Below are 22583 nucleotides of genomic sequence, written 5' to 3'. Positions count from 1 at the left end.
TCAGTATCTTCCTATTCATCTGAGTTTCCTGTGGTACTTGCGTAAAAGTACTAGAAATATGTATTTTTTTATTTATTTAAAATTATAAAACCTGTTTTAAAAATCCTTAAGCCCACAAACATTCCATTTAGGTACCATGTTTTCTCTTGTAACACTCTAGTCCTTGAAACATCTCTAGAAAGATGTTTTTAAAACAGAGTCAAACCTCTGAGTATGTCTTTGCAGTTACAGAGATACATTGTCAGAAACTATCTATTGATGTTCTTTAATATTGAGTTGCTAGTCTGGACACAGTATCTTTTATTTCAGGTCATTCTGTAGGGCAGGTTGTTTATGAATAAGTGCAATTTTGTAAAATTTGTTCCTCACTCTTCAAAAATGGTTGAAGACATGGAAAACTGAACAAAATCTGCTCTTTCTAAAATGTCAGAGTCAGAAAAGTTCCAGAGAGGAAATTCAGTATTTGTAAACTTTAACTGTGCTCTGCATTGATGCAGAATTACTTGCTTCGTTTTCTTACTTCCCAGTTAGGTAGAATTTTAACAGTTGCTTATGTGGGAAGTATGGTGCATTGCAAACTTCAGAAGCAGCACAGAGTTCATACTGTCAGTATTTTCTTACCCTTTTACTTGCCTTTTCATCCAGGGAGACGTTATAGCGGCCTTCCAGTACTTAAAGGGGGCCTACAGGAAAGATGGGGAGGGACTTTATCAGGGAGTGTAGTGATAGGACAAGGGGGAATGGTTTTAAACTGGAAGAGAGCAGATTTAGTTTAGATATAAAGAAGAAATTCTTTACTGTGAGGGCGGTGAGACGCTGGCACAGGTTGCCCAGAGAAGTCGTGGATGCCCCTCCCTGGAAGTGTTCAAGACGAGGTTGGTTGAGGCTTGGAGCAACCTGATCTAGTGGAAGGTGTCCCTGCCCATGGCAGGGGGGTTGGAACCAGATGATTTTTGAAGGTCCCTTCGAACCCAAACCATTCTGTGATTCTGTGATTCTATTAGTATTTTAAACTCATGGTTTATTACAATGTTTCCGAATAAGCGCTGTATTTCCAAAATGGTAAAAACTGTAAACGTGATTCATACTTTGAGTCCTATGAAATACTCAGTGAAGCAGGATTCTTTTTAAAACTAAGTTCAAGGCCTCTGCTGCTATGAAATTTGTAGGCCTTCTTGAACTGCTCACACTTATTGTTAATTATAACCAGCATCCTAAGTGGGAGAAGGCTGGATTTTGTGGACCTTTTCTTCTTCTTCATAGGATAAACACATTTTACTAACACAGTTTAAGAACTCCCCAGGTAGTCTGTCACCAAAACATGTGTCCCATGTATCCCCGAACATTTCAGATATGTTAAGTTGATGATAATAATATTTTTATTGTCATCAGTTACTCCTTACTGTGATCTTAAACTGAACAAGAAAAAGGGTTGTGTGTGGTTTTTGTATGTCTTCAGATATGTTCATCACCACCCTATCTTGATGGTGACCTTACACAAAGGTCATACCAGTCCCTGTAATAATTTTCAGTTATTCATTATTGTGAATCGCAGTTCTTCTCCCTGCAGGTGTGTAGGGTCTATTAATGACTGGCATTTGTATATTAGCATAATCTATAGTAACAGTTCATACCTCTTTTTCATTAAGGGAAAAGAAGACCAAACATCAGAATGGAGATCATGAAAATCTGATGAATATGGTAAGTATTTCTGGCAGCTTGTGTCTGTCTTGTGGTTAACTTGCACCAATCTCCTTGCAAAATACTGCAGGTTAGAAAATAGCTCAGGAATTTGAAGATGGTTGAGCATGGGAAACTTTAAAAGTTGCAGAAGAGAAAGAGGAGGAAAACTTGTGTAGACCCCAATAATCTGCACTCTCTCAATGCTATTTCTGCCACCATTGTCACTCCAGATCTCCTTTCTTTCACTCCGTTTGCAGCACAAGTGCAGTGTACCCTTTGTCAGCTGCTGTCTTCTCACGGATTGAAGCCATGGTAGTTTCTATTACCATAAAAGCTGGAAGGGAGATCACTCTGGACATCCTTGCATTTATTTGTTTTAACATCTGTAAACACAGGCACCTAAATCTTGGAGTATAGCTGCCATGGTTTGACTCTCCTGCCAATAATATCTGTGAGTCAGAGCTCCCGAGATCAGAATGAAATTTGTCGCATATCTATTTATGCAAACATCTATTCCGATCCAACAGTGATTAGATCTCACTAATTTGTGTTGCAGCCTTCTGACAAGGAGGTGTTCAGTCACTCGATCACAAGTTCAGCTACAGAGCCCCCTCCGAGCAGCGACCAGAATGGGGCACTCAGCAATGGCGAGGGTGAGTAGCACAGCCCCTGCGGGCGGGTTGAGCAAGCTGTGCTGTCCCCTTGCGCACAGCTCCCATGTTAGCTCGACACTGGTGATCCCTCAAGTCTTAGGTTTCTAGTCGTCAGCTTTCCAAGCACACAGTCATGCCATTTGTCTGAATACCCTTTGTTTCCCTCTGCTCACCTCCAGAGGTCTGATACCAGATCAGCTGCTGTATGCCAGGGCAGTGGCCGGGCATGCAGCTCTCTGGAGGGCAGTCAGTCCTCTTCGCACAGGACCTAATTCACACAAAACTTACGATCAACTTTAAAAATGCAGTGAGCATGTTTGCCTTCCTGGGAAGTCAGTAGCCCATTGCTGCATCTCCACTTCCCTGCTGGGCATGCTCTGACACAGCCCTACACCCAAGCTCCCAGTCCTCCACGCCAGCCAACACTGGTGCTAAGGTCCTCCTCTGGGCCACCAAGCTACACCTGCAGATTGACCAGGCCATCAGGCAAAGACTGGCGTTCCCTGATCTTGGCCAGCTACGAAGTTGGAATGTGACCAGAAGATGCAGTTGTACCTCAGAGCTTCACTCCTAGAGGCTGTGGAAGTATTTCAGGTCCTCTTCCAGGGACTACAGCTTTGGATTATAGTCCTGTGCTGTGAGAGGTTGTCACTTGTATTTTTGTACTTTAGAAAACAGGCAACATAAATAGGCTTCCTTTTTTTTCTGTAGTCTCTGCTTTGCTGAACACTCAAAATGATTCACAGTGAAGTATCACTGGAAAATATTTTACTCAGCTGCACCTAAAAATAAACTCAGTCTCAGCTCGGAGCCACTGGGAGCCAACTGTTGTCTCCATACTAGGCACCGACACCATGGGCTGCACTCCTCATCTCCTACCTCCTCATCTCACTGTGCAGCCGGAGGCTAAACTATTCAATCTTTACCCCTCAGAGACAAGTATTGAAAGGAATTTTTAAACTTTGTTTTTCCAGCTAATCTCTGCTCCCATCCATTGGCTTGTTGCGTATGTAGGTGTGTGGCTCAGCAAGGGACTCAGTGAGCAAAGCCCTGCAGAAGGGAAGCATTTCTCTTTACCACGAGCTACCACACATGCAGCTGTCAAAGCTGCTACTAAAAAGCGTGCTGTCAAACAGCAGGCAGTTTTCAGACTGTCTGATATTACTCAGCTTACACGCTGCATAACAACCCTCTGAATAACAGGAACCAATGTGCTTTAATTTCTTATTTATAGTTTATGTGTTCTTTTTGATAATAGTTTTCTTTTGCCGTTTCTGCTAGCCTTTTGAGCAGAGGCAGGGCTATGGAATCAGTACCATCAAACGTTTTTTCCTTTACCCAACCTTCCAGCACTGTGTTTATATATGCCAACCCCTTATCTACGCCAACCCTTTCTATGTCACTACCCATAACCACATGAGCACGGAAATGTGAGCTCTCATTACTTCTGGTTATCCCTCCCCAGGCTGAACAGGGTGGGTGCTCTCTGGAGCCTGTGGCAGTGCTCTGCATAGCAAAGAAATCCCTGAGAGCAATCATCAGAAGGGGAAAAAACATGTTCTAGCATCTCCAGACTGGATCCTGATGTTCCTCAGGAAGTCTGCAGGCATCCTGGGTAGCAACTAGGACACCTTGAGTGCTAGTCAGGACGTGATAGGACACTTTCTCCTATTCCACTTATTCCTCCCCAGTTGTATGCAGGAGCCAAGTGAATGGAGAAGGATATTTTCCTTTTCTTTTCCTCCCATCTCCCATTCAGACAGCAATTACCATCTCACACCTCCAGTTCTATCCTGAGATTTGCTGTCAGCAAATTTGCTTTCACCCTGTGGGTGCTGACTGCGGGAGTCTGCACGCCCTGAGCACAAGAGAAAGCAATGTCCATGACAACCACCAAATAAAGGGTACTGATTGCTTCGGCAATGCTTTATGTCATCCTGTCAAACACACTGAAGGAAATGGAAGAATGGATTGATTTTGCTGAGAGTACCATAGGAACTGTACTAAGAAAAGCTGTTCAAAAGTAATTTTTCAAAGAAATGGTGTCACATAAAGTTATGTATCTTATACTACCTGAAACATGCATGTATGTGCCCATGTATACATCCCTGAATGCAGGCAAATATCATATGTGTGCACTGTAAGATGAGAAGTCCCACAGATTTCAGTCCCTAATACCCTCTAGTGACAGTGACATGTGACCCACTTCTGGGACTTAAAATAACATGTTCTGCCTAACACTACTTTCTGAAGTCTAGTCTTCTCTTTTGTGCATATGGCTGGCTCGTTAGTAGGTTGTCAACCTACATTATGTGCTGCGAGACTAAGAGGAGTATGGCATAGCCTTCCAGTGAGGAGCTTCTGGTGTAGCGTGGAGGGAGGCTGACTGCAGCAGGGCTGAGCAAGGTGTGATTCAGACAAGAATTTGGCCAGCATGTTAAACAAGGTGAGGGGTGGGTAGGGAGGAAGCAAGAATGCTTTCCTTTTTGATTCCAAAGGACAGGGAAATGGAAAGAGGAAAATCTAACAAGGCTTTTTTTAAAGGCATTTGGTTTGAGGCCTCCCACCAGCATTCCCCTCCTGAGACTACTGAGCAGTCTGTAAGCATTCAATATAATCGACTACAGCTCAGTATCCATGTGCACCTGCACCTGCCCACCCATCCCCTGTTCTTACTGTGAATGCTGTTGCTATATAATGTGACTTGGGGGTGCACAGAGTATTTAAGATGTTGTGAGAAAGAGTTTTAACAGGAGAGTGCAGAAATCTCTGTAACTGAAACCATAAAAAAACCATGATGACCACTAGACATTTCCAGGCATTAGTATCATTTATCCTTTCCAATGAGACATAAACCCAAAGTGATGTAGAGAGTACCAAATTGCACTCACTTTATAGTTATGCATTTGTTTTAAATACTTCTTTGCAATTTTCTCTAGTACTCTCAGAGGACAGTACAACTGCCTGTATCCAGCCTTATGAAGAAGTACAGACGTCTGTCTCTGATCTGCTAGACCAACAGGATAGTCTTGGAAAGTCTATAAAATGTCACCAGAGCCGAGAACTACCCAGTATTCCCCCTAATACCACCATGGAAACCATCATCTCAGCTAGAAATGCAGAAAATGATCAAGGTCTTGGAATGGAAGGGCCTTATGAAGTCTTGAAAGACAGCTCCTCTCAGGAGAACATAGTTGAAGACTGCTTGTACGAAACTGTGAAGGAAATTAAAGATGTTGGAGCAATAGCCAGCATGGAAGAGAGCTGTAACAGCAAATCAAAGGCTACGCTGACAGTTTCTGAAGGTCAGAATCAGATTCCTGAGTGCAGAATTGAATCAGCAGAATATGCATCTGTTGACCGAAATAAAAAAAGTCGCCAAAGTGCTAATTCAGAAAGCCCTCTTGACAACACACCAGATGTAGAGGATGAGCTGCCCCCTCCAGTACCCATGAAACTTCTTGATGAAAATGAGAATGTGCAAGAAAAAGAAGTGGAAGAAGGAGAAGTGACAGAAGGAGCAAGCAAACCAGAGAAGGTAAATACTGCAAATACTTGTCCTTGTCAAACAGCCAAATGATGATAGAGAACATATGGGTGGGAGAGGACTTTTTTTTTAAATAACAAAAAAATGCCAAGAAAAAAAACCACTCAAGGTGATGCAAGACTGTAAAATATGGAAATATGAAAATGTACAGTATAGTCTTTGCACTATAGACATAGACTCATTCTATTGCAGCCTATACTTTGGATTGTTGCAGTATGCACTTCATAAGGCTTTTCGCAAATATTTTCCAGAAATTGCATAGGAGGCCTCTGCTTCTTTTTTTAATGGTATTATACTTGTGGGAGCTCTTACAATAGGTATCCAGTAGCTCCATCAGCATCTATATCTTGTTCAGAATTCCCCCCTTGTTTTTTTTCTCATGAAACCTCAATTTACAAAAAGGAGAGGGGGGAATTCTTGGTGGATGCCCTAACTTTAGATGTGCCTCCTTTGTTGAGCCACCTTGACTTAGCTGTGCAAGTGTCAGGCATCTGCTCAAAGCCACTCCTCTCATCTCTCTGTAGGAGAGAGGGACAGAAAGAGAGAGATTGCAGCTGTAGGCTTTTATATTTGTCAAATTCTGTATGTCACATGTAAACAGAGTAATGAATTTCCACCTGCTGAAATCATGGCCAAAAGTTACGTTTTCTCAGCTGCTTATTCTTTCTGCCAGCCTAGGGACAAGTTAGTGGTAAACTCGTTAAAAAATAGAATGATGACATTTTCAACAAGTTATTTTCCCATTTTTAGTTTTTCACCATAATTAATTTTAAGGATGCTTTCAGATCATTGCACAGAGTTTTCATGAACTGTTGAGTTTGGATTTTTCAGAACTAATTTAGATAACTTATTATTAATTGTTAATGAAAGAACTGTGATTTTAGCAGATTAATATAATTTTGGTGTCTGAGTCATCAATAACAGGTATTGATGAACATTGCAAAAAAATTCTTAAGATGTGATATGACATTTTAATGTAAACATTTACTTGAAAGATCAGAGCAGAGCTGAGGTATTTCTACTTGTTTATGGTTATTCTCTTATTTGAAGTATTTCAGTAATCCAGACAGAGGGCAGAAAAATACTTTGTTAAATAACTGACTAACCATGTAACCTATAAAGCACAACAGAGTCAAAATGAATAAACTGAAGACTACTTGTAATATTAAAATTGTTTGTCTGGACTCTTCAGTCCACATTCTTACAAATAACTAGCTGATTAAGTAAAAAATTAAGATGTGATTGTCAGCAATAATCCACCAACATTCCCCCCTCCCAAGTTCAGTCCATATGTAATTTCTAATTAAACTCTTAGAGAAACAGCTTTCCGTAACAGTGACATCTTTCCTACCAGGTGTGAAAAGACTTGCAGAAAATCATTGTATTTCCCAGGCACCGATACAAAGGAAAAGCACTTGCTGCTCTGTAGCTCCCCAGCACACCACGTATACAGTGTCAGTAACTGCAAGGAGAGGGAATTGATTAAAATGGTTCAGGTTTTGAAGGATTAATCAAGAGATGACACATGCAGGCCCCTAAGTGCCAGAAAAAAGGTGTTTGTCTAATTAAAATTTATTCAGAGCAAAAGCCATCCTGAGCTAAAGCTTCGGCAGCATCAGATCATTCCCGCGTTCGCTGCTAGGTACATGCATTATGCATCGAAGCATGCGCCTGTCCTGTCCTTGAGAGCTACAGCTGCAGCGGAGTTGGAAATGGTAATTGATGGAATATATAAATGTCATTATTGTTGGCATTGTGTGGGGAGGTGGTTGTGGGATTGTTTTTCTGTTGTGATGATGATAATTTTTCCTTCTCTTTTGCTGCTTCAAACAATACAGAGCAATGCTTTTTTTTTCTGATGTGGCAACCAAACCCGATATGTTTATGGAAATGTATGTTATATTGATAACTCTTTTAGTTAAACAGACTCCATGGGTTTCTCTTTGTGCTTCCTCTCTTGTGAGGCTACTTAGCTGCCTTGCTTAACATGACATCCATATCCCAAACTTTTCAACTTTCTGCCCTGACCCTGAATGAAGAGAGAGGTTGGGCGTCAGTCATGCAAGTGTCTCTCACTACAATTAGGCTTTGCTTTAGTAAGGCACAAAGAATGGACAGGCAGGGAGGCTACTTATGTAACTGAGACTTGAACCTGACAACAGACAGAGAACAAACTGTGTCCAGGCTTCTTCAGTCTCACCCTGTAAAAGAGGGCAGCCACGATGATCCCCAGCCCATGCCAGTTCCTGAAGCACACTCATCTGAGAGAGAGCTAGGTAGACCAAACCAGAGACTGTTCCAGTATATAATGGCATGAAAAGGATAAAGGATCATTTCAAGATCAGACATGCAATAAACAGGTGAAAATTAATTATCTAAATTGGTTATTGGCTGTGGCCCAGTCAAATCCTTTGGAAGGTTTTGGTGAAGAAAGACACCTTTAATAGCACGAGGCCTCTTATAGGCCTCTATCACCTGGAAAAACTTAAGCATCGTTCTTCTAATAAAACTGGAGAGGCAGAATAGTTTTTCTTTAGTTCTTGCTTTTTAATTAAAAAAAAAAGGAAGTACAGATCTCCTTTTCCACCCAGGTCTTTCCAGAGTGAGCACTGGTAGATATGCTCTCCATGTGTACATCTGGCTGCTGCCATCTGATTTCAGACTTGCGTAGCCTGAGGATGGGCAAAGCATCTCTTACAAATGCACCAGAGGAGAATGGTCTTCTTGTTCTAGTGCCCAAGTCAGGAGCAGCAGCTGAGCCAAAGAGCAAAAAATCAAGTGCTGTCGAGGAACAAAAGGAAAGTGGAAGGCAAATAAGGACACATGCTGTTTGTGTTGCTGCTGTTGAGGTTTCAGGCATAACTTAGAATATTTCTAGGTACAAAATGTTTAGGAGCAAGTATTTTTTTCAGCTTCCAAGATGACAGTATCCTTCAAAATTGATGTGTCACAGGTTTCACATTTAGAAGAAAGAACGCTAGGTCCTAGGGAAACAAGACCAGGATTGCCAACACCTTGGGATATTCGTCAGTACTTGAGTGGGAAACTGTAGAAGGGGTCCTGACACATGGTGCTTATAGACACACTGATGAGAGAAAATAACTTCACTGAAGAATTTTGCAAGCACGTTTGTTTCAATGTGTGAGGATGAAATTAGTAACTTACTCCTCAACACAAAAAATATCCTGCAAATAAGAAAGACTAAACTGAGCTGCTGTAGTGAAGCAGATCTAATAAAGGACAGAAATACATTTGAACTTCTTTTTTTTTTTTCCTTTTTTTTTGTGGGTGAGTAACCAAACCACAGGTTAAAGAGTTCATTCTCCAGACGGTGAGAAAGAAGCAAGGGAGTTGTTGGGTGTGAGGGAAGCCCCCTGGGGAGCATCAGGCACTTTAGGTCAGGGTCTTTATCAGAGGTGTCCCAGGGGTTTGAAGCTTGGTATTTACCAGAAGTAAAAACACCAAGAAAAATGGAAGTAGGAAAGAATCTGTTGTAATGAGCCTCTGTGGAAAAAAAAAGCCTTGTGTGTCTAGTATGTGCCTGGAAGCGGTGTTTGATTGACTGTTCTAAAAATAGCTCTACTTCTACACTGGAGTGATCTGCACTGGAGGAGGTCTGCAGTATTTTAGGTGGAGAATTTGCACAAAAGGCCAAAATACGGCCGGTTGCAAACAGTGCTAGAAGGCTCCATCTGAGTCACTGTGGAGCAGAAGCCCAGCAAAGCTCCTCCCAGCGGGCAGGAATCACACAGGTGCTGTGAGGTAGCTGTGAGGTAGCTGGGATCTTTGTTGCCATAAAGGTCCCAAGACATTTTTCATAAGAGCAAAATGTTTTTCCCCCAATGTTTCATGACCTGATTTCTACATGACACTTTACATGCTGTAAGTGAAGACTTGATAGCAAACCAAGCCCTCTATCCTTTAGTAGCTTTGCTATGTGAACTGGATCCAGACAGATGCTTTGAGGGTTGAGCTGCCCATCTCAGGGTGGGTTGCAGCAGGTCTTTTCCATATTCGCGGTCTGAGTGGTTGTGAGGCAGTGCTGCTGTGCACCCCTGCACAGTTGCTGCATTTCGTGGGGGAGGAGGACATGGCATCTCCCTTGCAGCACTTCCAGGATCCACTGAATGAAGGATAACAATTGTCAGGAAGGTGCCAGTTGAGTACTGTTCATCTAAAAGCATATCTGAAAATCATGTGGAAGGCCAACTAGTGTGCCACAACAGCTGACTTTTAATTGTTCAAAAGCCTTTGCAGGTTCTTTCTTGCTTCATTAGAAGTGTAAAGGTAGGGATACAGCAAAGCAGTTTAACTATTACATTATTTTTACCCTTTTCAGGTCAGGACAAGAGAAGATACATTAAAAAGCTCTACTAACCTCAGGGCTGTTATCTCCAGAGATGTACTCTGGATATTAGGGATATTAGCTGTGTAAAATGGAACTAGTGAGCAAATGACCATAAAAAATAACGTACTGATTGTAATGAGAGGGTTTTATGATAGGTTTCACTCTGTTGACTAGTAATGAGCCTTTTTTCTTTCTTTCTTTCTTTCTTGCTTTTTTACAGAGGCTTAGTTCGATGTCTTACAAGTCTCGAGAGGAAGATCCATCTCTTACAGAAGATGAGGTAGGTTTCTTGCACAAAATTCAGTAACTAACTAGAGACCTTTTTTCAGGCAGAAATTAGCATAAACTCTGCATGATTAAGCAGGATCTAAGAAAGGTGAAATTTGTCTGAAGGGAAAATGAAAGGCAAAGTTTCTCTACACAGAGTTTGTACTGCCACATTCCTAAAATCAGAAGTATTTTAGCATATGGGCTATATCAGGCCAGTAGGTTTAAAAATCGTGTCAGAAAATAATGGGAGGCCACAATTAGCAGATCGTTATGGCAGCTTCTTGATTTGGATGACAAGCTCTACTTAAGAATAATAATCAGCAGCCTTTTGAAACATGCTATACCTTCCCCATGCAGTGTTTGGGGCTCTGGGAAGTAAACGGAAGCACAATAAAGGCACTGGAACATAAACTGTTCTTTAAAATCTCTCCTAGTCAAATAAATTGAGGAGATTGAAACAAAGACAGAAAAGTTAAACAGAAATAAGGTTGCTTGTGATCATTTCCAATACACCCGTGCAATTTATAAATATGTTCTCCGGACATAAAAGTAAACACAAACTTGGCAATGAGCTGAGTGAGCTAATGCCTTCTGCTGGGAGAAGTGCTCCCAGACATTAATGAATAAATTGATCCTTGAACTGGGTTCATGTAATTTAATCCTGGAAAGGGCTGAAGTACGGATGAGCAGAAGAGCTGTTTTTTGTTTGGTTGGCTGACATCAGTAAAAAGCAAGACGTATTGCCATCTGCAATTGGATGTCTCTCTTCATAAAAAAAAAATTAAAAATACAGAATTAACAGAAGCGATCTGGTTCATCTGCATCAGTCAGTGTGGCTTAATGGTAATAGGCATTTTCATGCCAATCTACTATTTTAAATGGATTGATACAAAACCAGAGTGGCCTTGCATGCTTGGGAAAGACTTTAAATGTAACAGAAGAGCTATGCTGCAATTGTGATATTAAGTACCAGAGAAGCAGTGCAGAGAATTTCAGCCATCTGCCCTGTGCAAGTGGTAGCATCCACTTGGTCGGGGAGAGGGAGTCAAGAGTGGCTCCCTGTGCTCAGTGCCAGCCCCAGTGAGCCCTGAGTGGAGGGACATGTGTGGACATGGGCTTCTCCTTCACCTCTTCATTCAGGGTCACCTTCGTGCACTTGTTTAAGCATACCACCTCCTCCCTCTCTTGTGTTTATAGTACCTGAGAGGTTTCAGTCTCTAGTCTATAGTTCTGATATGCAGGGACTGAGATGCAGCTCCTCTCTGTAGGCAGAGTTTAGTCAACAGAACAGACCTCACGTATCAAGACCAGAACTGACTATTTGCTGTTTTCTGGTGTGGGTAATTTATCTCCTGATTTTTAATGTTCTCTTCACACAACTTGGTGCCTCCTTGGTCCTGCCTATAAACACAACAAATAACTATTCTCCTATTGGGGTGTCTCTAGAAACAGAAAAGTAGCTGCTACCATTAAAAATAATAGTAATTTTTAAAACCCCAAAGATCAGACAGCATCCTTCTCCTACATTACAGTGGCTAAACCTGATCATCCCCCTGATGCATGCCTCCCCATTGAGCCCAAGCTGGCTCCAGGACCGTGGCAAAATTTGCAAGAGCTCCTGCTCACAAAGTCATTCCCTGTTGTCCCGGGTCTAATTTGCCTGCAGAGGATTTATGTTCAAGTAATTTTTACATTTATAAACTTATTTTATAAAGCATTTTATAAAGCTTTTTTTTTTAAAGAAAATCAATTTATAAATGCATGCCAGAAAAGAAGGACTTTGTAAGAAATCCCTTTTTTTCTGTAAGAAAGTATATATTTTTATTACAAGATCCTGTCTTTTCATAAGTAACCGACATCCTTGTGGTGGAATGGGTACAAACTGGCACACAAGCTTTATGCCATATTTAAATACTCAGCAGGTGTCTCCTTTTCCTAGATCTCAGCCATGTACTCATCAGTGAGTAAGCCGGGACAGGCCATCAAGGCACTGGATTCTCCTTACACCTGTATTCAAGAAATTGCATCTCAGAGGTCCCCATCTGTTTGCAGTGGCCTCTATGCAAGTGTGAAGGACTTTGAAAACACCCTAAATACTACCACCGTGCCTCAGTCTGTGGACAGACCAAACGGGGAGCTGGAGCCTGACTATGAAGCTATCCAGTCAGTGAGCCAAGAAGAGGACAGGACCTTGTCTGTGCCTAACACAAACCACACTGCTCTTTCAGGAGAGAATGACTATGAGAGCATAGGGGACTTGCAGCACCACAGGGATTTCACCAGACTTTAACGACTCCAGCAGGCAGATTTCTCCACTGGTGTTTTCAAAGGAACGTGTGAAACATGAAGAGAGAAGTGCTTCTCCTTTTGAGGAACAAAGCTAAGTAGAGAACAAAAGTTGTGAAGAAGCAGCGTACGTTTCAGCCAGGGTGTGATACCTGCTAGGTTATTCTGGGTGGTGGATGGAGGCTCATGGGAAAGGGTATGTCAGGTCAGAATGATGACCAGGACAACGTAAAGGCTTTTTTATTGTTAACTCCAAAACGACCAGAATTTGGGAAGGAGTACCATGCTTGTTGTCCCGATAGGATTACATACCAAAAAGACTGCCTTTACACAAAGCTAGCTGTACATTTTAAGAGATTATTTTATGTCACTGGCTTCAAAGTGTTTTTCAAGCATCATTTTTCATTCAAGTTTGGGCATCCACAACGTTGAGCAAATCATGGATCACTGTACCTCAACTCAGACTTACTTTTCAGGGCTGGGGAAGATGTGTTTACTTCTGTGTCTTTTGGGGAGCTCTGTCCACATTCATTGCAACTAAAGTGCAAAAAACAGTACTTCACAAAGGACCTACTCCAAATGTACTTGAATTAAGTCTGTTGGCTTTTTCTTTTTTTTTAATGTCAAGGGCTGTAGAATGTGACTTGCAATATTTGAGATGTGTACTGGTATTTGTAGGTTTTTTGTTTATTTGTGAAATACCGCTTTAAAATGGCAGGTGACACCCTTAGCGTTCTTGCTCTGCTCCTCTCGTGTGCACACATATACCTACATATACACACACCAGACAATTGTCATATTGCAAAAAGTTGTGCAAGTGAATGGATTGGCATAATGTTTAGTCTAACCTTAATAGTGTTGAGTCATTTTTTGAAGAATTTTGTCCTTTTTTAAGACTGAAAATATTTTGTTTATCTAGTTTATTATATAGGAAGATTTATGTACTGTGTTGAGTGGATGATATTTTTTATTTTTACAACATATCTGTCATCTTCAAAGTTTTGTAGATTAACTTACTGTTTTATGTAACAGAAGGAATCCCATTCTTTGTTTGGGCTTTACTTGGTTTTCCTTTAAATCTTTTTCCTATTTCAGAACTATGTAAATGAACAATTGTTTTTATTTTGGGGTTTTTTTGGTCTTCTTAAACAGGGATGTGGAATATGCCTTGCTGTTTTTAAGCTGAAAATAATGGAATCTTTGTAAAAGAACACTGCCAAAGGGCAAAAAAGAGGCAGAAGAGACAGGGGGATTTAGTCTGGAATAGCCACTGGTCCTCCTCGTTCCTCTGCTGAAAGGAGCAGGAGGGCAACCAAGAACTTCTTGGGGCTCTGAAAAGCAGTGTGAAAACCACTGGCTTTTCAAAGATAAATTATTCTGTTACTATTAAAAACAAAGTACAGTGCTTGGATGAAGTAAGTAGGTACTGCGCTGATACTTTGTTTTCTTCAGGAATAGTACAATTAAGAGTACAATAGTACAAGAATAGTCCGACAGCAGAGAACTGGCATTGTGTGATATGCATTTGTACACTGTTATGTGTACACATGTGCATATATCCCCATGTATATAAGCATGCACATGTAATTTGGACACAAGTATATAGTCCAACTTGGTAACATTCAAATACATTCACATACATAATGTCTGGCATGTGCCTGAAGAGTAGTTTATTTTTATTTTGAAATAAACAGTACATAAACTGAGGTTGGCTTATTCCATAGTAGCAAAACCAGGTTTAGTTTCAGTTCAGTTGGTACTGGGTTTTGATATACCAGACTGAGTCCTTCTCAGATCACTGGCCAGCGCTCAACATAACTTGGTACTATAAAGAGCAAACACAAATCTGGTTAGACACATTTATTAGAAATAACCTCATAACTGAAATAAGTGTACTGATTTATGGGCTTCGCCTGTAAGTAGCACAGCTCTGAGGAGCAGTGCAAGTGTGCAGTCAAATTCTGCCCGCAGGATGATTTAAACATCATGGATCCTAACCTCATGCGACAGTGCAGCACACTTGATCTATGACTCTCTTCCTTTGAGGAGAAGCAGTTCAGACCAGTGTACATCCATCTTGTTCTTGACCATGCTGCCATGCTTCCACAGCTGCAGCAAACCCTTTGCTTTCACTTCATTGCAGTGCTTTTTAAAGCTGACTTCGGTCTTCCTTTCTGGAGTTTTTCCCTCAAAAAAAGTTTCTATTTCTGTTCCCTTGAATGTGAATTTATGAAGTTCACCTTTGACTGTTCTCTCCTTCTACTTCACACTGTTTAAGGCCAAAGATAAGATGCACCATGTTTCAGAAGATCTGTTGTGCTAAGTCTGGAGAATTTCTGAAGTCTTTAACTATGTGTTTGCTTTCTGTTCCTTGCTCAGGGGTACGGGTTTATATATGTAGTCCTCAGTCTGACTCCTGCAACTTAATGGCAGGCATACCTCAACTGAAATTCCCAAGGTGTAGTTATCTCAAGGTGTAGTTATCCCTTAAGGATTGTCTTATTACATGGATGACTGCTTTTGGAGAAACAGTAGCAACATGAGGTTTGTCAGGTTCACCAGATTCAATTTCAAGACCAGTTTAAAGGTAAGAGATAATGTCAGTTAATGATAGCAAGAATAACACTGAACTCTTGATTATAAAATTTTAAGGTGCAAAAGAAGAAAATCAAACATCACTCTAGAAGTGCTCCCATCGAGATCAGTAAGTCAAAGGGAGGAGGAGGGCTCCCTAGTCTCTCTCTGCAGTCTCAGAGCAGGATTAAGAGTGTTGGTTTGGAGGATGGGATGCAAGACTCAGCTCTTTCCTTCCTTCCTTCCTTTCCCCCATTCTGACAGCTGCTCCTTCAGACCCCTAGACTTCCCTTTTCCACAGTGAAATCCTTCCCCCTCTCTTTTTTGTTTCTGGTTTTAACCTGCCTTATACAGCCTCTCACTGGGAGCTAGTACTATGTCTGCAGTCCTGTGGTGCTGGCACATTCCTTCCCATTTAAATGACTCTCAGGCCGGTCACAACCTTTTCATCACCCACCAGTCCCTCAGCCTGGTGGGGAAGGAGCGCAGATTTTGGATTGCTGCTTGTGGGATGCATATCTGCCCTCAGTCATTGAGACCCCTTGCACATTGGATTCTTGAGAGCTACAAAAAGGAATTACCCTCCTGAGCAAGGACTCATGGGGGAGTCCATAACTCCCCTACAATCTCTATTAGATAGTCTAATGCTAAAGAAAAATGTTTTAGAATTCAGTCCAAGGTTCTTAAGTGAATAATTACATCTGTTGACAAAGAATCAACTTCTGTTCCCTCTTCCCAGGAGTAAGATCTGTTACTTCATGGCTGTTGCCAATGATTCCTTTTCACTAATATATTGGATAGAAAGACTTTTCCAACAGTAATCCCCAAATAGATTAATGTGACTGTAAAGAAAAGGGAGTCTCTTCTGCTTGTCTCTTCATTGCTATGTTTTCCTCTCACTATATCCCTAAATAAAATGTCAACATCCAAAATGAAGTATTTGTTACCTGGTGATTTTTCTGGGGAAGCTTCACAGTCTTATTTCTTTGCCTCCATTTTTTGGCACAACTATATAATAAGATCTCATATCAAATTGCCACAGTAAGGCCAAGACAAGCTGTAATGTGTGTATAAATGCACTAGTGAAGAGGTCTTTTCTGATTTCCTTCTGGAAACTGGTAGAAATAGGGAATGCAGTTTGGATGTCTCTTCCATGAACCTGTGTCTCCTGTGGGAGCTGTTCTCACCACATACCTAAACGAGTGCTAACCCCATACATAAACCAGTCGCCCCTTTCCACCATGATGAGTGCAGAATTGCTTTCTCAGTCACAGAGAGAAATAGATTCTTTACAGCTATCTGTAGCACAGGTGTGTACCTAATTACAACAGATTAGTTATAGTGCCTTTTTTACAAAGTAGCTAGTACTTCCATATTCTTTTCCATACTGTGTTTGTTTAACTCAAAAATACAAAGGGACAGCCCCAACATTGACTTGTTTAAGTTGGAAACAGCTTTACAGAGACACATTAAATGTATTGGACCTCAATTAGCCGTACAATAGCAATAGTCTCTCACAAACATCCTCTGAAAAGCCCAGTAATGTAGCTATGATGACTAAGCTTTGCAATAAGAATTATCAGTCTTCTTTCGAAGAACCTAAGTTTTTCAACAGCGAATATTCAGGGAGGTGGTGGTCATTGTTCATGTCAACTGTGAACAGTTAGTTGCTTCAGTCTTTCTATTAATATCAATTTCAGGCTTGCTTAGACGCAGCAGGATTCACGGCATGTGGGATGAGTAGGTGTGGGGATTCATATTCATGAGTCACTCAGAGCTGGACCATCCCCACAGTAGCAATGGCCAAGGACCAGCTGCCTTGTTCTCTAAGCCCTTGTCTATCGTGCCTTCAGGGAATCCATACTGCAGGGATTCTTCTGGGCTGCGTGCTTCTCCATGGCTCCCTGAACAGGTCCTGTCTGCTGTCTTGATCACAATTCTGTATACGCGGTGCTCTTTGTTCAACCTTTCAATGGTGCTTTTATAAGATGCTGGATAAACAGTTTCAGTGTGCTTTCTGAAAGCTGACATGTAAAGCTGTGACACAGAGTGCTCTCTCTAGTATTGTCTGCTTCCCAGAACTTAGCGCTACCTGTGTTACTCAGACTACAAAAGGCTGGCTGACAGTGCTGCCCTGTCTCCTGTTCATCCCACACGTAACCAGAATGGAGTCATCACGTGTAACAAGCCTAGGTTGGGTCAGAGGTGTTTAGAAGTGCCTTGGCTTGAAAGCAGTTAGAGACAATGACTCTCCTCTGTGCAGTGTGGGATTGGAAACATCACAGGGCCCAGCTCAAGGACTTTTTTCTGTCTCTTACTGTGCATATACATTTGTTTGCAATATGACTCTAAGAAATCTGTTTCTGCAACAAACATTTTAATTTGGGCCACACTCCAATGAGGGACTTTTGCTGTTAGGCAAATCACCAGTTATTTCAGATGAATGTTATTTATTTAGGTTGGAATAAGGCTATGTGCCTCACAAGTAACTCGGTGTCTGTGTAGTCTGCTGCAAAACAGGAGAATGCAGAAAGATGCTCAGCCTGGCAGATGCTTCTGTGGTGGTGTGCTGAAGACCTTCAAGGGCAGCTCTTTTCCTGGGAGCTGGAGGCATAATTGCTATTAATATGATTTCATAACCTGGTGTGGAAGTTGATTTGTAGCATCTCTTTTGGGATGGTCATGGCTGAAGACATTGCCAGAGCAGATCTCAGCCTCAAAAAAAAAAAAAAATTAAAAAAATGTATTTTTATATCCCTTGCTAGCTAGCAACATATGTTGAGGATTATGCTAAAGATAAATGCTCTGGACGGAACATCACAGAGATGAAAACACAGCGCTCTCTTTCTTCAAGAAGAGAGAACCCCCTTTGGTTGGGTCAGTATGAAAGATCCCAGGCTTACAAAAAGTATTAAACAACAAAAGTATTAAATTAATTGCCTAGGTGGTAGTTTTCCAGGAGTGCATTAAGGTGTCACATACACTAGACACTGTTCTTTTCCTATGGACAACAGAAAGATGAAAGCTTATTTGTAATACAGGGTTCCCATTGATTAATTGATAAAACTTACTTTACATGTAAGCCAAAGGTCAGCAAGAGTTTCTACACAATGTAGATTTATTTAAGCGCACTCTAAATGTTACAGATCAGGTGTTGTAAGCAGAATCACTAGAACAATTTAATGCTCTACTTGGTCTGACCTGCTCACATAGCTAACTCCAGCACCTCAACTTCTATAGCAAATGCATGGATTATCTTTGTATTACATACCCATTGGCTTGTGCCTGGTCTATAGATAATTCAAAATTTACAGTTCTGTTTTTTCAAGCTGTGAGGTTTTGTTTCTGGAGGTCTTCAGTTTCAAACTGGCCAGAAGGACAGTCACTACAAACAGCAAAGTGCCTAAAAATAAGGATGTTTCTACAAATGTGAAGATGCTCACTGTTAACTACACAGCAACTTGTCTACTGCATGTGGTACTCTCTTGCCAAACACATTCCTAAATATTGGCTTTCATTTGTGATGTTCATTTATTATTATAATAGCACAGTCTGACAAGGTTTCTGTCTCTGCAAATTCATTGTCTAATTTTAACTAGCATATGTTTGTTACAGAAAATATGAGATTGTTCAGTTTAGAGGGCAGCTATGTTATTTCTTACAGTTTATGATAATGCAGCGATCTGCTTAGATGATTTACAAAGTATGTAAATATCACTTCAAAGTAAGTATGCAAGTATGACTTCAAAATACTTCATTTGAGATTTCAGAATGCTTCCTTCACTACAAGACAATGTTACCAACTCTTGTCATTTTAATCTTGTAATATTGGGGAGGGGGTTTTAAACCTTACAGATCTTGTTACTTAAAAAAAAAGACAGTGCTGATGTTTTGACTTCCTAATGTCTACGAAGAGACTCGTATATTAACTTTCAGCATAGGTTGGATTTGGACTACCCTCTTATTTATGGAACTGCTCCTCCCCACCATGTTCAGCCATCACCATCTGAGTATCTCTTTTGTCCTTGATGAAATATGGCAAGTGTCCAGAAGGCACAGAAACTGCATCACATAACACGCCTAAATGGGACCTTTTCAATGTGCCTGTGAGATCTGGGAGCCTGGATGTAAGTCAGATGTTTTGGGGAAATCACAGCGTGTCTTGCAGACTTCTGTGGAAGTCTTCACTTTCTTTCAAGGCAATAAGTTCTGTAGCCTGCAAGCACTCAGCTGACATGGAAAGATGTATGTAAGAAGTGAACTGATACAATGTTTAAATGTATTACTAAAAAATCACCTAAGAGCACAAGAACCTTCTTTCTCATATGTCTGAGGATACTGGAATTTGCTCTTTACCTCTGAGGCTATTTGAAAACAGTCACATAACCAGTCTCCTCCTCCTGAGAACATCCTACCAGCAGAGAAGTCTTTGAATGAGCATCTGGATCACTCTGGTGGCTTCTGAGTTTCCACATGTACCACTTTCATGATTTCCAGCGGGGCCTGTGGTGATGACTACTTAGGAATGGCCCTTTGCTTCACAGTCCTGACCCCTTTAATGTAAGAAAGGGGGATGTGAGCTGCTTCTCCTCAGTCTGACTAGTCTTTCTAGATGAAAGTGTGCTAAGAGTCCACCTGCAAGCCCAGAAAACATCATACTGTTGGGGCAAGACAGGTATAGCCTACCGCAGCAGCTAGGAAGAGAGAGGTAAAAGGAACAATAGCTAAGTTCACTTGCACTTCACTCATGTCACAGACTACCTGTTTAGGAAGATTTTTACAGTACAAGAGTCACATTTAAAGAACAAGTTGCCAAGAATCTCACAGGTGACAGATGGAATGTTTATTCTTCTCAGTATTCCCTAAACCTAAAGAGGCAGGGGCAAGTCCTCTCTGCCCCACCATGATTCAGTTTGCTGATCTTTTATCAAGCCTCCATATCAACAGAAATGAAATGAATAAATAAATTATAAATACACATTTTTGTTCTATCATAAACCCCAAATGGACAAATGTAGATGCACTAATGTAAGTACCATGTGCAGATCCGGACTTGCACAGATGGTTTTTAGTAAAAAAACCCAAAAACCTGGATTACTTTATTTAAACAGAATTATTTGCATGAGACAAGGGTGCACGATTGGACCCTAAGACAGAGTTTAGAAGAAGTTTGGTTTGGTGCTAGGTACTTTTTTTTGTATTTTCAGTGAAATATATTTGCTTTCTTTTATGTTAGTGAATTAATATTACTTCCATAGGAACAAAAAATAGTCTGGTATATGGATAATTATCTCTAATAGCTATTATTAAAATCATGCCTCAGTAGGAGTCATTTTAAACTGGGTGCTATAGGAGTTTCAGCATAAAATTGCTTTATATATAGAACACTGCATACTTAGAACATAGTGGATAAATATCTGTAATTACAGACACTTTCATTTATTTTATCCATTGTTTTATAATGGAATAAAATATTTATTACTGGAATGATTTTCCATCAATGTTCTCTCACATAATGTTCTAGCAACAAACTGTGTTTTCTGGACAACCATTTGATTCTCTGGTTACTGATGCAGAACTGCAAATCATCCTCAAACCAGTATGAGCTTCTGAAAAGAGAGAATTAGAACTGTCTCTGGCTATGTTAGTGTGGATACGGTTAAATATACCGTGTAGTTCAGATCTGTAGGCAGTGAGAGCAGTTCGAAGAAATGAACTATATAAACCTGGAGTCAGTGCATGCAGACTTCCAAGATGGCACTAGTTGAGGCTTGTTTGCTACGTGATGGGTTATTTGGCTTGCTACCTGTTTGAAATCTATATAGTTTTATTAATACCACTGCAGACACAAATACTGTAGTTTTGCAGAATGTATGTTCCGTAAGTTGTAGCTTGACTGTAACTGCAGGGCTTATCCTACTGTTAGACCAGTTCAGATCCAACACAAATCTAAGTTGCATTTTGTAAATTGATAAATGCCATGAAATTCCTCTCGACATTTTGTAGTAGTATACACAAGATGACGCAATTTAGTCGTACTATTATTCCAAGAATCTTCATCTGATGTTTCTAGCCAATTCAGCTTTTGGCTGCTGAAAGCACAGTAGGTAATTATGGTTATTTACTGTAAATGTAGACAAGATTTATGTAAATATTCCAGGGGGGAAAAATGCTACATAAACGTATGAGGCAGTTATCTAAAAGTAAGAACATAGGTCAATAATATAAAATACAGGTTTTATTTATGTACAGTAGTATCCTAATATTTACTTGTTTATATGCAGAAAAAGTCTTAAGATTCTGTACTGTATTCTCTGAAAGCTTTTAAAAGAGGCTCTGCCATTTTCTCTGGTTAATATATTTGCAAATAACTTTTGAATTTATTGGAAATCCATGTAAATGATGTCAAATGGGAAATGTTACATTGCAATGAGATTAGTTTAATTCAAAAATTCTGGCAAAATTAATTGGGTTGAAATCTATATATAAATTCAATAGCCGGACAGAATAAAACACAATAAATAAGCTTTGTCTTCTGTTTTGATTTGTTTGTGGTTTTTAACCTGTGCCTCTTCCTGTTGTTTTCTTAACAATATTTTATTCAGTCCTTGTAGTCACTTCCTCTTACAGGTCCTAAAATCTGCATTATTTGATAGAATTTTGTTTGTTCTGGGCATTTTGTGCTGATTTCATTATCTGACAAGAACTATTAAGTCTTCTTTGTGTTATATAGCACCTTACTCCTCCCAAAGCCACAATCCTGTCAAGATTCAAGCATGCATACAACAGCGTCAGTTTTAAGTTGTCTTTAGACTTAAGCAGGAACTCCCATGAATATACTGGCACTATGCTCTTTAATGCAGGTAAGAATATTGGTTCTGAGCCTTTGAAAGTTGTGCAGCTTTCAGCATTTTTAAAGGGCTGCAATTACCAGCCTTATGGATTATCTTCTGAAATTGCCATGGCATTCGATTCCTTTTTCTTTGCTGAAGATGCTCTCTACGTAATGTTCCCCAGACATTTGCTGCACTTTTCTGTCAACAGCAAGACTCTAATTTGTGTACAAATACTTTGAGAACATCCTGAAGCATTTCAGAGGCAGCTGAGTTAGGACCACAGCTGAATATGTAACACAGATTCTGCATGTAAGTCTCACAGAAGGAAATGTCGTCTTTAAGCATGCCACTGGAGCAAGGCTTCTTTGCACACAACAGCATGAGGC

The 22583-nt window shown here is 40.5% G+C and overlaps 1 protein-coding gene across 4 annotated transcripts in view; it reads left to right on the top strand.

The window, feature by feature from the left end:
• PAG1 (phosphoprotein membrane anchor with glycosphingolipid microdomains 1) overlaps positions 1-21899 on the top strand; it is a 116606-nt gene extending 94707 nt beyond the window's left edge. For all 4 annotated transcript variants that reach the window (XM_074883563.1, XM_074883570.1, XM_074883554.1 and 1 more), the window contains 5 exons: positions 1650-1701; positions 2240-2336; positions 5276-5874; positions 10452-10511; positions 12441-21899. In XM_074883563.1, coding sequence (XP_074739664.1) covers positions 1650-1701; positions 2240-2336; positions 5276-5874; positions 10452-10511; positions 12441-12791 — 1159 coding nt within the window. In that variant the 3' untranslated portion in view covers positions 12792-21899. The remainder of the gene's footprint in view (positions 1-1649; positions 1702-2239; positions 2337-5275; positions 5875-10451; positions 10512-12440) is intronic.
• The last annotated feature ends 684 nt before the right edge of the window (positions 21900-22583 follow it).

The sequence above is a fragment of the Strix uralensis genome, chromosome 1, assembly GCF_047716275.1.
Source record: "Strix uralensis isolate ZFMK-TIS-50842 chromosome 1, bStrUra1, whole genome shotgun sequence".
Lineage (NCBI taxonomy): Eukaryota > Metazoa > Chordata > Aves > Strigiformes > Strigidae > Strix > Strix uralensis.
This window is presented reverse-complemented; position numbering and strand designations above follow the sequence as displayed.